Source organism: Tursiops truncatus, chromosome 2 (assembly GCF_011762595.2).
Source record: "Tursiops truncatus isolate mTurTru1 chromosome 2, mTurTru1.mat.Y, whole genome shotgun sequence".
Taxonomy (NCBI): Eukaryota; Metazoa; Chordata; class Mammalia; order Artiodactyla; family Delphinidae; genus Tursiops; species Tursiops truncatus.
In genome coordinates this window covers 146,396,625-146,409,376 of record NC_047035.1, presented here as the reverse complement: position 1 = coordinate 146,409,376, position 12,752 = coordinate 146,396,625, and the positions used below count along the sequence as shown (strand labels likewise).

The window sequence follows — 12,752 nt, the reverse complement described above, 5'->3', positions numbered from 1 at the left end:
TGCCAGGCTGCGGGGGTGGAGAACACAGCTTGGCCACCTTAGCGGGACGCTGGGCGTCTCCAGGACACGCAGGGGAGGCCCAGCCCTTTACCTGCTGGTCTTGACGCTCCCCAGGCTGAAGTGGACACAGTTCAAGCACTGGTCTGCGTTAGGGCCATCACAGCCTTTGTCACCACACTCCGGATGGCACACACCTTAAAGAAACAAGCATTTCCTTTCACCCATAGAGATGCTTTCTCAATCACGTCCAGTCTCCTAGGACCCCATGTCCGGGTCTCACAGGCCCCTGCTGGGCCAGAGCACCCACCCCTGTGGGACCCGCTGCAGCTGGAAGCCAAGCCTGGCTCTGGGCTCCAGTGTCAGAGGGTCTGATGACTCGAGACAGGCAGGACAGCCGGTGGTGGATGAGGACCCAGGTGGGTGAAGGCGGGCATTGTGAGGTTCTAGAGGAGCAGCCATGGCGGGGCGGGAGGGGCAGGGGACAGCCGCGTGCAGCGTCCTCCCCTGCAGCGGAGTTACAATGCTGGACCAGCCACCAACTCTGATTTCCATCGTGAAGGAAAGCATGAAGATCCGACGGAAATTAAGTGGGAGAGGCTGGAACAGAATGCGCCACGGCCCTCACACGCGGTGAAGGAGGCAGGTGGGTTTCCATGACCCTGGTGGGTCTGGGGTGGGCGGGAGATGAGCCCTTTTCAGCTCCCGTCTCTCTCACCCTCAGAGGGGGGCATCCTGTCTTCCCTCAATCCCCAAATTCTAACTCTGGAAGTCTGTGTGGTGTTGTCAAAGTGACGGAGAAAAACGCAGGAGCTGGGGGACCCCATCGGGCGCCCTGTCCTAGGTCTCCCCTCCACCTGCGCCTCGGGGAAGAGGCCAGTTTGACTGGCTCTTGCCCTCAGGCCGGGCGGCCCCTCCATAGGTGTCCTCCTCATCTGGGGGCCAGGGCCGGTGCTGTGCTGGGACCCCCACCTCCCCTGGCCCCCGACGCTCTTCCTCCTCTGGGAGATGGTTCTGGAAAGCCTCCCCATGTGGGGAGGGAGGGGCCTGGCGGGGCGTTATGCAAGTTTTTGAGTCCGTGGAAGAAAAAACAACCTTCTACAAGGTTTTAGTTGTTGGAGGGGGTGGGGAGTGAGTTCAGAAGCAAAGAAGAGGTGTCTTGCCAGCCACCAGAGTTTCCTGGGGACGTGAGGGAAAGACAAAAGTCCCCATTCTCTGCCACCCACAATGGGTCTTTGCTGAGGGGCACAAAGCCCTCTTCATTCCTCTTTAAAGGGCCTCCAGACCTTCCCAGTGTTAGACTCAGCTGTATTTGGCTTCCCTCCCTGAAGGTTTACCGCTGCTGACATTTCCAAGGTTCTCACTGTGGGTCCCCCCGTGAACCCCTTTCAGAGCTGCGTGCATCCCTGGGGATGCACTAGACGCTCCTTGTGGTCTGGGTGGGGGAGGGCGCTGGGGTCGTGCTGGAGCACAAGGTGCCCCCACCCCTTCCCAGGCCCCAGACTCACTCGATTTGGGGATCGATTCTCATTTGACTTGGTCCTTGTTCGCCTCATCCCAATCCACTTGTGGTGACAGTGGCTGAGAGCGTCCCCTACTCGTGTCCACCTCACAGCTGACCCCTTCACAGGGCAGCTGTCCAGATGGCTCTGGCGAGGCGCCTGTCACACCCCTGAGCCCCCCCAGGAGCCCCGCTCCCCTTCCGTCCTGGGATCCTTACTGTCCATGGGCAGCTGGACTCCCCTCTCCAGCCCTCACTCACCTCCTCCCCTTTACTTTGTCCCGGGGAGAGCTGGCCCTCCACCTGTGTGCCCCCATCAGAGCGCTGCTTGGCGCCCCCGCTGCCGGACAGAGGGCGGCGCCCCGCGCCCCCCACCCCCACTGTCTGTATGACCAGCTCCGCCTCCGAAAGGCACGCAGCCTCCCCTGCCAGCTCACCCCTCAGCTGCGCATGAAGCCCCACGGAAAGCATCAACAGGGACTTCCCCGGTGGCGCAGTGGTTAAGAATCCGCGCTCCCAATGTGGGGGGCCTGGGTTCGATTCCTGGTCAGGGAACTAGATCCCACATACGTGCCGCAACTAAGAGTTTGCATGCCACAACTAAGGAGCCCGCCTGCTGGCAACTAAGGAGCCCACGTGCTGCAACTAAGGAGCCCACCTGCTGCAACGAAGACCAGACGCAACCAAATAAATAAATAAATATTTAGAAAGTCTTCGAGAATCATCGCCCCACCTCAAAATCTCCCCTACCCAGCACCCTCTCTCTGTCCCTGGGCTTCTGCACCTGGGCTTGTTTGTCTGTGACTCGGAGGGCTCCCCCCAGGGCACCAACCAGATGCTCCTCCACACTGCTCCCCCTCCCCCTGAAGCCCTCTCCTCCTCTCCCTCCACGCCACACCCCTCCTGCCCCCTTCCCCTCTCTCGCTCTTTCCTGCCGTGACTGGTGCACACGCCCCACTTGCCCCTGAGATTGCACGGAACTTCCCCAAGTGTCGGAAACACACCTTAGTCCCAGAGACCCCTCTAACCACCTGGGCCAGGCCTGGGAAGGACTGAGCGGCCTGGGCTGCAGAACAGTTAGAGTGAGATTCCAGGACAGTGTGAGGTTAGAGTCATAGCAAATTTTAAGGGGGGGGGGAAATCAGTCCTTTATTAATAATTACTGAATCTTGCCACAGTTTATAAATCACAGGGGGAAACAGAGCAGATTAGTCCATACATAATTCAATGCTCCATTTTAAAGGCACGCTAGAAGAAGTTTAAAATTGAATCGGCCATAATTTATGCTTGATCTGTATTGGTGGAGTTTCCCATTTTGTTACTTTTTTTCTTCAGAAGCTATTAGATAACTCAAAGCATCAATATTCTTAGATCTCACCCATCATTTATCAAGTAGCTGTAACATTTAGCTAAGGAAAATATGCCCAACCAGAAAGGCTCCGTTTCTCACAAATCGCTGGGATGGTTCAGAGAGAAAGGAAGAGCTTGCCACCTAGCTCGCTGACCGAAACTGTGCCCAGCCCGGCAGCTGGGAACGTCCTCTGCATGCTGCCCCAGCTCTCAGCGTGGAGCGCTGCAGGCCCAGAGCCCAGGGCCACCCTGCAGGGGCGCAGCAGGAGGAAGAGGATTTGCAACGAGGCATCTTTACTTCCTGTGAGAGGCTTGAGCTGCTTCCTGCAGCATCAGTGTCCTCTGACATCAGGTCTGAGACCCTGTGCTGGGTCTTTCTCCCAGGCCCCTGGGCGGGTCAAGATCTCCTGGCTGTGCTCACTCAGCCCAACCGTCCTGGGCTCCCGGTAGCACCCTGGTCCTTCCCACATTCTGGTCACAAGGACTGAAAGTGGATGGACTAGGGAGAGGGTCAGGAGGCTGAGACTGAAGACGGGGGCCCCTGATGAAAAGGGGGCGCCCCAGAGGAGTGTCACTAGCCAGGCGGCAAGTCCCCGTTCTGGTTGGGCATAGGGAACCTCTATTCCCGGCCTGGGAAGGTTGGCGAGTACTTACTGGTTTGAAGCATACTTACTGGTCTGTAAAATATTAGGAGAGCCATGGGAGGGAGGAGCTGTGAGTGCAAATTACCATCATTATTACGACTCCCAGGAAAGAGGAAGGCCTACAACCCTAGCCCCGCCTTCCGCCGGGAACAGCCCACGTTTTAAGAGCTACACTGGAAAAATGAGCATCTCCTCTGGCCTCAGGTTCATTACCTGTGTAGTCCTCTTCGTCCTCGGGAACCTCGGCCTGGGACGGCGACAGGGCAGCCTTGGGTGGCTCTGGCTCTAGGGCCGAGAGCTCCAGCATCCGGGAGCGAGACTGATGGGCGCTGAAGGTGGTATAGGGGTGCTGGGCCGTGCCGTACAGGATGAGGCTCCACTCTTTCAACTTCCCTGGAAGGCACCGGACCCAGACTCACCCGAGGGTCAAGAGCCTCCTTCAGGAAGCCCTTGATGTGCTCTGGCCCCTTGGTCTGGCCGGGGGCCTCTGTCACCCACGGGAGTGCCTGGCCCTGCCGGGCTCAGGTTCCCGAGCCCTCCCCCTGACAGCAGGGCTCTGAGCCCAGCATCTTCCCCTCCTCGTCATCTGGGGACCAGGGACCCACCTCCTCCCCAGGCCACAGTCTCCGCCCCTGGGTCTCAGCACAGCCTCCCCTCATTAGCCCCCACCCCCATGATGGGCAGCAGCCCCCTCCCCATCTTGGAACATCCAGTGGGTGGATCTGGGGCGGGGCCTGGCACTCAGCCTTGTCCCATTGTCCCCAAATGTGGTAACTGGGTTACGCTGAGGAGTCCTGCTTTTTGGATGCTCCATCCTGCGTCTTGGGCTCCTTCCATCCCAGTTAGTCCAGGGCAGGTGGGCAAGTTTGGTGGGTGGCACAAACCCAAATGTCCACCGAGGCTGGGTGTGGGGAGGGCCTCCTCAGAAACGGGAGGATGCCTGGCACCCACGCTGGTCTGGGTGTGGGGGGAGGACAGAGGCTCATGGGAGAGCAGCCCGCTGTGCACAGGGATGGGGCGGGGGCAGCAGGCGCCCCCCCCCACAACCGCCGCCTCCACCAGGGAGCGAGGCCCATGCTGCTCAGTACCCTCAGGTGAGAACAGAAGGGGAGACCTGGCCTGCAACGTCCAGGCGGGATCCCTGATGCAATAAAGCACACAAGGGCCGGGTTGGACGTGACCATGGGCCATGGGCCGGCTTCCCTTCTCACCGTGGCGTGCCCAGCGTTTGGGACTGTGTGACCATGTCGGAGAGGTCACTGCTGTCACTGTCACTCAGGCGAGGGGCCGAAGGCCAGTGTGACCTGCCGGAGGACATGTGGCTTATGCTAATGGGCTCCGGCTGCCCCAGCCCCTCAGGGTTTATTGGGAAGTGGATCAACCCGACACGAATCGATTCTGTCCCACGGCGGGGCACAGAGCAGCACCGTTTCTTTTTAACCATCATCCTGGCCAACTAAGGCCCCAGGTCCTGAAAGCCTGCAGCCTCCAAAGCCCCCAAGTCAGGCCCTGCACTGCTTGGGCCTCTCCTGGCCTGGCCAGGATTGAAGGATGTGGGTCCTTCGACTTAAAAGAACCGTCCTGGGGCTTCCCTGGTGGCGCAGTGGTTGAGAGTCTGCCTGCCGATACAGGGGACGCGGGTTCGTGCCCCGGTCCGGGAAGATCCCACATGCCGCGGAGCGGCTGGGACCGTGAGCCACGGCCCCTGAGCCTGCGCTCCACAACGGGAGAGGCCACAACAGTGAGAGGCCCGCGTACCGCAAAATAAAAAAAAAGAACCGTCCTGAGCTGTCTCCCAGGACATGGTCTCCAAAGGGCCGGCCTCTTTCCGTGGCCATTTCCCTAACGCAGTGAGCGACGCTTACAGGAGAAGTATCGATACCTCACACGGGTGCAGGTGCAGCAAACACAGGGCCTGTCTATGAACGATCATCCGTTCTCAACTCCCGGGGATCAAATTAAAGCTACATTTCAAAACCACAAAGGCTCTGGACATTTGAACTGCTGAGTGATGAACTGTCATTAAGGGGGAGCATAATAACTACAGGGCAGGGAACAAGGGCTCCATGAGCTATAATTTGAATCGGGATTTATTTCAATCCTATATGATGTCTCCAAAAACACCCACCAAAGGCCTCATCACTAAAATTAGATTCTTATTTTCGGATAGAGTTTTGGTAGGACAAACAAGAGAAGAGGGGCTGATCCAAGCTCGGGATCGGCACACGCCCTGGGTGAGGGGGGAGAGCAGAATGAATTCCAAGAAACCAGGGAGCAGATCCTACGAGTTCTCATCACAAGGAAAAAACCTAGTTTTTTTCCTCTTTCTTTGTGTGTGTCTATAAGAGATGATGGATATTAACGAAACTTATTGGGGCAATCATTTCCCAACATGTGTAAGTCATTATGCTGTATGCCTTACACGTATCAGTGCTACATGTCAATTATATCTCAATAAAGCTGAAAAGAAAAGAAAAAATTCCAAGAAACCAGCAGTAGGAGCTGTCTTGCGGGAGGGGCTCGGGACGGGAGGCTGGGGTTCAGGAATGGAAGAGAGACTTCATTTTTATTGTTTTCTCTTCTGGATTGTTTGATTAAAAAAACAAGCAAACCATGGCATATATTATATTACCTTTCACACACATGAATTTTAAAAATTGAGTTTAATTTAAAAATCTAGAAACAAATTGGTTATATGGTCAAGGGAAAAAAAAACATGAAAAAGCTGTGGTACTCAGGGCTTCTGATTTACACTTCCAAATAATCAACAAATGTGAATGGCTCAAAATCTACAAGTATAAAAGGGAACACAGTGGAAGTCCCCCTCCAGCTGCTTCTCCATCTCTCTCCACCATCTCTCTCCATGGCAACCGGTTCCCTGTTTCTTGAGCACCCTTCCGGTGGTATTTTATTCTTATCCAAGCAAATACAAGCACATACTCTGCCCTGTCCCCTTTACCAACACACCTGGGAGCACCTTCTGCACTTTTCTTTTTCCATTAAAATGCATCTTGGTCATCTTTCCATCACTGCATCAGAGAGGTATCGCGTCACTTACTTAACAATCCCCTCTTGACAGGCACGTAAATTGTTTCCAAATGTTTGCAATTACAAACAGTGCCATAACTGTGGTCACACGAGGAGGTACCTGTTGAGGTTGGCAGAGCAAGGACCCTGGAGCTGCACAGTCTGGGTTTGAATCCTGGCTCTGCCACCTACTAGCTGTGTGGCCTTGGGCAAAGTACTTAATCTTTCTGTTCTTCAGTTTCCTCATCTGTAAAGTGGGGATAATAATAATAATATCTACCTCATAGAGTAGCTTGGGGAATTAAATGACTTTAATGATGGTAAGAGATTTAGAACAGTGACTGTCATATGGGAGCTGTTGCACAGAGTTTGTTAAATAAAATCTAAGGAGCATATCATTTCACATGTGTAAGTGTATCTGTAGTCTACATTTCTAAAAGTAGAATGGTGCGGGGGAGGGGCAGGGATCAAAAAGGATGTGAATTTGTCATTTTGACAGACATTGCCAAACTGCCCTCCATGGGGTCTGGTCATATCACACCCCTGCCAGGAATATACCAACATACCTGCTTCCTCACAGCTTTGGATGGACAATCTGACAATTCAGAGAAGTTCACTTTGCATTTCTCTTATTGACACAAGAAGCTGAGCTTCTTTTCAGATGATTAAGAGCTTGACACCTTTCTGATTTGATAAAATTGGAAGCAATTTATAAATTCAGAAATTTGCCAGAAATATTTGCCAGGGACATGTGATGAAACTTCGAAGATGCATTAAAAGTGCACTTTTGGGGCTTCCCTGGTGGCGCAGTGGTTGAGAGTCCGCCTGCTGATGCAGGGGACATGGGTTCGTGCCCCGGTCCGGGAAGATCCCACATGCCACGGAGCGGCTAGGCCTGTGAGCCGTGGCCACTGAGCCTGCGCGTCCGGAGCCTGTGCTCCGCAACGGGAGAGGCCACAACAGTGAGAGGCCCGCGTACCGCAAAAAAAAAAAAAAAAAAAAAAGTGCACTTCTGCCACGTTTGTACCAAAGATTTACAAGTGGACCAAGAAGATGGTTGCTCATACTTGGTTTAAATTTCTGTTCCTTCTCTCCATCTGCAAGAGATATTCACTAGAGCCTCTGAGGGCCCAGGTGCCGTGCTGGTGAGTTAGGAGCACAGAGGAAAGAGCGGCAGGGAGACGAGACGGCAGGAGGAGGGAAGGAGACCTCCCCTGTCCTAAAAGGTTCTGTGCAGACAACCTGACCTGAGGGTAAGGTTTAGATAGTGGTGATTCTAGAGACATTTTCCTCCTTTTTTTTTGTACTTAAAGGTGAACATGCTCTTTTTACTTCTACCAAGGGAGTCTGTTTTTTTTTGCCTTCATAAGACATGAAAACAAGTATTCCAGTATATGGCATAATTTGAAGTGCAATTCTCTTTTTTTTTTTTTTTTTTTGCGCAACAGCCTCTCCTGTTGCAGAGCACAGGCTCCGAATGCACAGGCTCAGCAACCATGGCTCACGGGCCCAGCCACTCCGCGGCATGTGGGATCTTCCTGGACCGGGGCACAAACCCGTGTCCTCTGCATCGGCAGGTGGACTCTCAACCACTGCGCCACCAGGGAAGCCCTGCAATTCTCTTTTTAAGTTATTTTTTCCTAGTTATAAAAGAGGGATGATTATTAAATACTGAAACAAATAAGAAAATAAGAATCACCTCTAACTTGTCTGGCATATTCTCCTCTTGGCTATTTTCTATGCGTGTTTGTTTTTCACATAGTTGAAATCACGCAGGGCAGCAATTTCTCTTTCTCCTCTAACTCAGCATCATGTTAATCACATCCAGAAATCATTTATGCACCCGTTTATTGTCTTCTCCCCTTCATCAGACCAGAGGTGTCACGTGGGCAGGAATGTGCCTTTCTTACGTGGCATACTGGCCTCAGCGTGTGGCAAGTTTCTGGGATGTGTGCTCAATAAATGTTTGCTAAATTAATATACTGATATCTTAAAATATCAGCAAACTATTTCACTGTATGAATATAAGCATTTTCGTAACCAATCTCTCATAATAGGTTATAACAGAACATGTGTTTCAGTTTCCTTTTCATTTTTGCTTTCATACATGAATTTGCAGGAAATATCACTTGCTGCATCTGAACTGCTCTCCCCAGGTAGATTCCCCAGAGAGAATACAATATTGTGAAGGCTCTTGACACATAATGTTAAGGGGCCCAATAACCCCTTCATGGAGTCTGGCATCTCATGAGGCTTGATTCAGAAACTGCCAGGTGAGAGACCACAGCGCACCTGGGAAGAAGCCCACCTGGTATACAGCCCACCTTCAACCCGCTGTCCCACCTGGGGCGAGTCAGAAGGATCAGACACCAGTGACTTGGCATCACAGAGTAAGGCAGAGATGCACAGGAACACGCATCTCTGGGCTCTAGGCTTTAGGGTGGTCCTCTCCTCTAGCTGAGTCAGCACTTATCCACGACCCCAAGGGTCCAGCCCACGCTAGGACCAGGTCCCACCACGCTCACCGTGCCTAGAGCCTGCCCTAGCGTTGAGGAGATGAGACACCTGGAGGGAAGAACCAAGGAAGAAGCAGAAGAAGAACGATCCAGGGCTACACCAGACCAGAGACCCAGTCCACACTCCACAGAACTGCCATCCAGAGGTGGGAGGACTCCGGAATGTTGGTCTGCTTTGGACAAAGCGTTTAACAAGAGTGTATTGGTTACTAGTCAAGACGTCAGCATGCCTGTTCAAGCTTACCCTTACAAAACCCAACTAGTACCATTCATTCCTTAGTTTCCTGGAAGAGGTCTGAAAAGATGCCCAAATCCAAATTCCCTGGCTTTCTCTCCATCAGATTCCTGAGCCCCTAGAAGAAAGAACGGCAAATCCACCTGCTTAAACACTCAGGGCCAGCACTGCTTGTGAGAGGCAGAGGATAATCCTAGCTAATGCCCCAGAGGCTGCTGATAAATGGCTTTATCATCATTCACCATCTTCAATGCATTTCCCCCTCAATGAATTGAATTTGTAATGAACAAACAGGATTATTCCTATTCAAAGAAAGAACGAGAATTAAGGGAAGACTGAGGTTGAATTTGCCAATAAGAAAGTACCAGCACTAATGAAGCTTTTCTCTTCCAGCATTTTGAATTAAGCGTTAAAAATCCTTGGGAGGGGAATTTACAATTGGAGACAAACCAGCTAGGAGCAGGGGAAAGTTTTTGTTAGATTAAGGACTCTGAGCTAATACTTTTGAATTCTTGGGTTTTCTTTGGCCATAAGAGAAGCTATTAACTATAAAGAATTTATTAATTCTCCCCCCCCACAACATTTACAACATGCAGGGAGAAATTCTTTAGTCGAAACACAGTAAAGAAAGAGAAGCCTATAATCAAGAAATATGTTTCAGTCTAAATAACACTCCAGGGGAAGCCTTTTCCTTCTGAGGTGCAGGTAACCTGTTTACAAAGTTTAATGCAGAGGTTTGGGTAAAGGGATAAAAAAGGCACTACTCCTTCTGTTTATAAAAATATACAAGGATGCTTTAAAAGGGTGAATTTTATGCTGTGTGAATTATATTTCAATAAAGCCATTATATGAACTATTATACACTCACAGAAATATCAACCTTGACTCAATGAATTTAACATAGTTATAAATGTGCTTTAAGTCCACATTACGGCAAGCAAGAGGTAGGAAGATAGAATTTAGGAAATGGCCTAGAAAAGAAGAAGGAAGAGTGCACACAGGTATGTGTCCCCTATGGACATGCACACATACACACATGCGTGCACACCTCCAGAGCCGGAAGTAAAGCCGGGCAGATGGGAGAATCTTCTCTATGATCTTGTAGCCATAAAAACCCTTCAAAATGGTATTTTCAGTGCCAGAAGGAGTATCTCAGAATCCCAAGCACCAGTGTTTCTTTGGGTGAAGTGTGGAAACACACATATCAGGTAAAGAACAATCATTTGTACAGTCTGGCAACAAACAAAACCTCATTTTTCTTAATGGCACCTACAGGGTGAGATAGAGAACACTAAAATACCATCTTTCAACATTCTTCAGTTAGTTCAAAGTAATAAATTAACGGTTTGAAAAGACAGAGTCTGCTACACGGGCTATAACGGGACAGCGGTCCTTCCCCCCACCCTCTCCACCTTTCCGCGTCCTGCCTGAGACTCAGCCTCTTGTCAGGCTCCGAGGGGGCCCTTCTAGGGTAGATGCTCACGTGCTCTGTCCAAGCTCCTGAATTCTAGCCATCGTCCAATGCCTCCTTACCCAGGACATCGAGAATCCTTTCTCTTACACTATCCTCCACATGCCCACCCCACTCCCTCTTCATTTTCTGGGATGTTTCCTCCTCCAACCTATCTCTTGCCTTTCTAATTTTTGCCTCATATTTTAAAATTTCAAGTCATTTATCTGGTCCTCCCAATGTTCCTTTTTAAAATGCAGCATCCTGTTCTTATTTCAGCACTGAAATACTTTATCTTCCCTGAGGATACCTATGAGATAATAGAAATTATATATTGGTCTCGACCCCCGGTTCCTGGCACAGGGCTCCTAAAACCCTTGTCAATTCCCAATAGCATGGGGTTCAGGGAGCTGCTAGGTGGGTGAAGACATCCACCCAGGAGGGTGATGCATCCCAACTCCACAAGGACAGAGGTTCCTGCACTAGGGACCCTCACAGACCCTGTGTATCTCCTCCTCTGGCTGTTCACCTGTACCGTTTTATCACAGCCTTTAATAAACTGGTAAATGTAAGCAAGTGTTTCCTTGAGTTTTGTGAGCAGCTCTAGCAAATTAACTGAACCCAAGGAGGGGGTCTTTAGATCTACGGGGCAGTCGGTCAAAAGCACAGGTGATAACCCAGGCTTACAACTGGTGTCCGCAGTGTGTGTATGTGTGCGGGGGACAGTCTTGTGGGACTGAGCCCTTAGCCTGTGGGGCCTGACTCTGTCCCCGGGTAGGTGGTACCAGAATTGAGGTGCATCGGAGTACACCCAGACGGTGCCGCAGAGAATTGTTTGCTGTGGGGGGAAACCCCCACACATTTGGTGACTAGAAGTACCAGAAGTGAAGAGTTCTGTGTTAACAATAAAGGAGACACACAGGAGAGAAACACAGGAGGGAAGAACTGGCCTTTTCCCTACTTAGTTTTCTACCTTGGGACACCAACTATAGTTTTTTTTGAAGTTTTGCTGTGTTGTTGTGCTTTTCCTGCCTGAATTCCCTCTTAACCTCCAAGTTTATTCTCTTCAGGGCTTGTGTCTGTTCTAATGTTGCATAATCTTCTCGAATGTGTGGAGGTCCTTCTATATTTAGCAGTGAGGCACTTAGAATGATTAGAAGTTCTGCATGCTGAAATGTGAAAACGCACTTTTGGGTTATTGATTTTGTATTTGGCAAACTTGCTAGCCTGAACAAAATGAGAAAGGAAATGTTATCCTTGCACGCTAGATAGCTTAGATGTAAACAACGTTTGTTTTCATAGTAAATGCAAGCACTTCCCACCAGAAACAATGGAGATGAGAAGAAAATGTATTATCTTTAAAGTGCTGAAATGAAAAAAAAAAAAAAATAGGGCTTCTCTGGTGGTGCAGTGGTTAAGAATCTGCCTGCCAATGCAGGGGACACGGGTTTGAGCCCTGGTCCGGGAAGATCCCACATGCCGTGGAGCAACTAAGCCTGTGTGCCACAACTACTGAGCCTGCGCTCTAGAGCCCACGAGCCACAACTACTGAAGCCCGTGCGCCTAGAGCCCGTGCTCTGCAACAAGAGAAGCCACCACAATGAGAAACCTATGCACCACAACGAAGAGTAGCCCCCGCCTGCCACAACTAGAGAAAGCCCGCATGCAGCAACGAAGACCCAATGCAGCCAAAAATAAATAAACAAAAAATACTGCCAACCTAGAATTCAATATCTAGAGAAAATAGCCATTCAAAAATGGGTGGAGGACTTCTCTGGTGGCACAGTGGTTAAGAATCCACCCGCCAATGCAGGGGACACGGGTTTGAGCCCTGGTCTGGGAAGATCCCACATGCCGCGGAGCAACTAAGCCCGTGCACCACAACTACTGAGCCTGTGCCCTAGAGCCCACGTGTCCCAACTACTGAAGCCCATGTGCCCCAACTATTGAAGCCCGTGCACCTAGAGCCTGTGCTCTGCAACAAGAGAAGCTACCGCAATGAGAAGCCTGCACACCACAACAAAGAGTAGCC

The 12,752-nt window shown here is 51.0% G+C and overlaps 1 protein-coding gene across 6 annotated transcripts in view; it reads right to left on the bottom strand.

Annotated features, from left to right (window-relative positions):
• The window catches only part of PCSK6 (proprotein convertase subtilisin/kexin type 6), a 189,973-nt gene that overhangs the window by 17,262 nt on the left and 159,959 nt on the right, over positions 1-12,752 (bottom strand). For 3 of the 6 annotated variants that reach the window (XM_033852286.2, XM_033852281.2, XM_033852284.2), the window contains 3 exons: positions 3,706-3,885; positions 3,522-3,560; positions 92-194 (listed from right to left, as the gene is read on the bottom strand). In XM_033852286.2, the coding sequence (XP_033708177.1) occupies positions 92-194; positions 3,522-3,560; positions 3,706-3,885 (322 nt within the window). The remainder of the gene's footprint in view (positions 1-91; positions 195-3,521; positions 3,561-3,705; positions 3,886-12,752) is intronic. The other 3 variants (XM_033852283.2, XM_033852285.2, XM_033852287.2) reach the window with 2 other exon arrangements.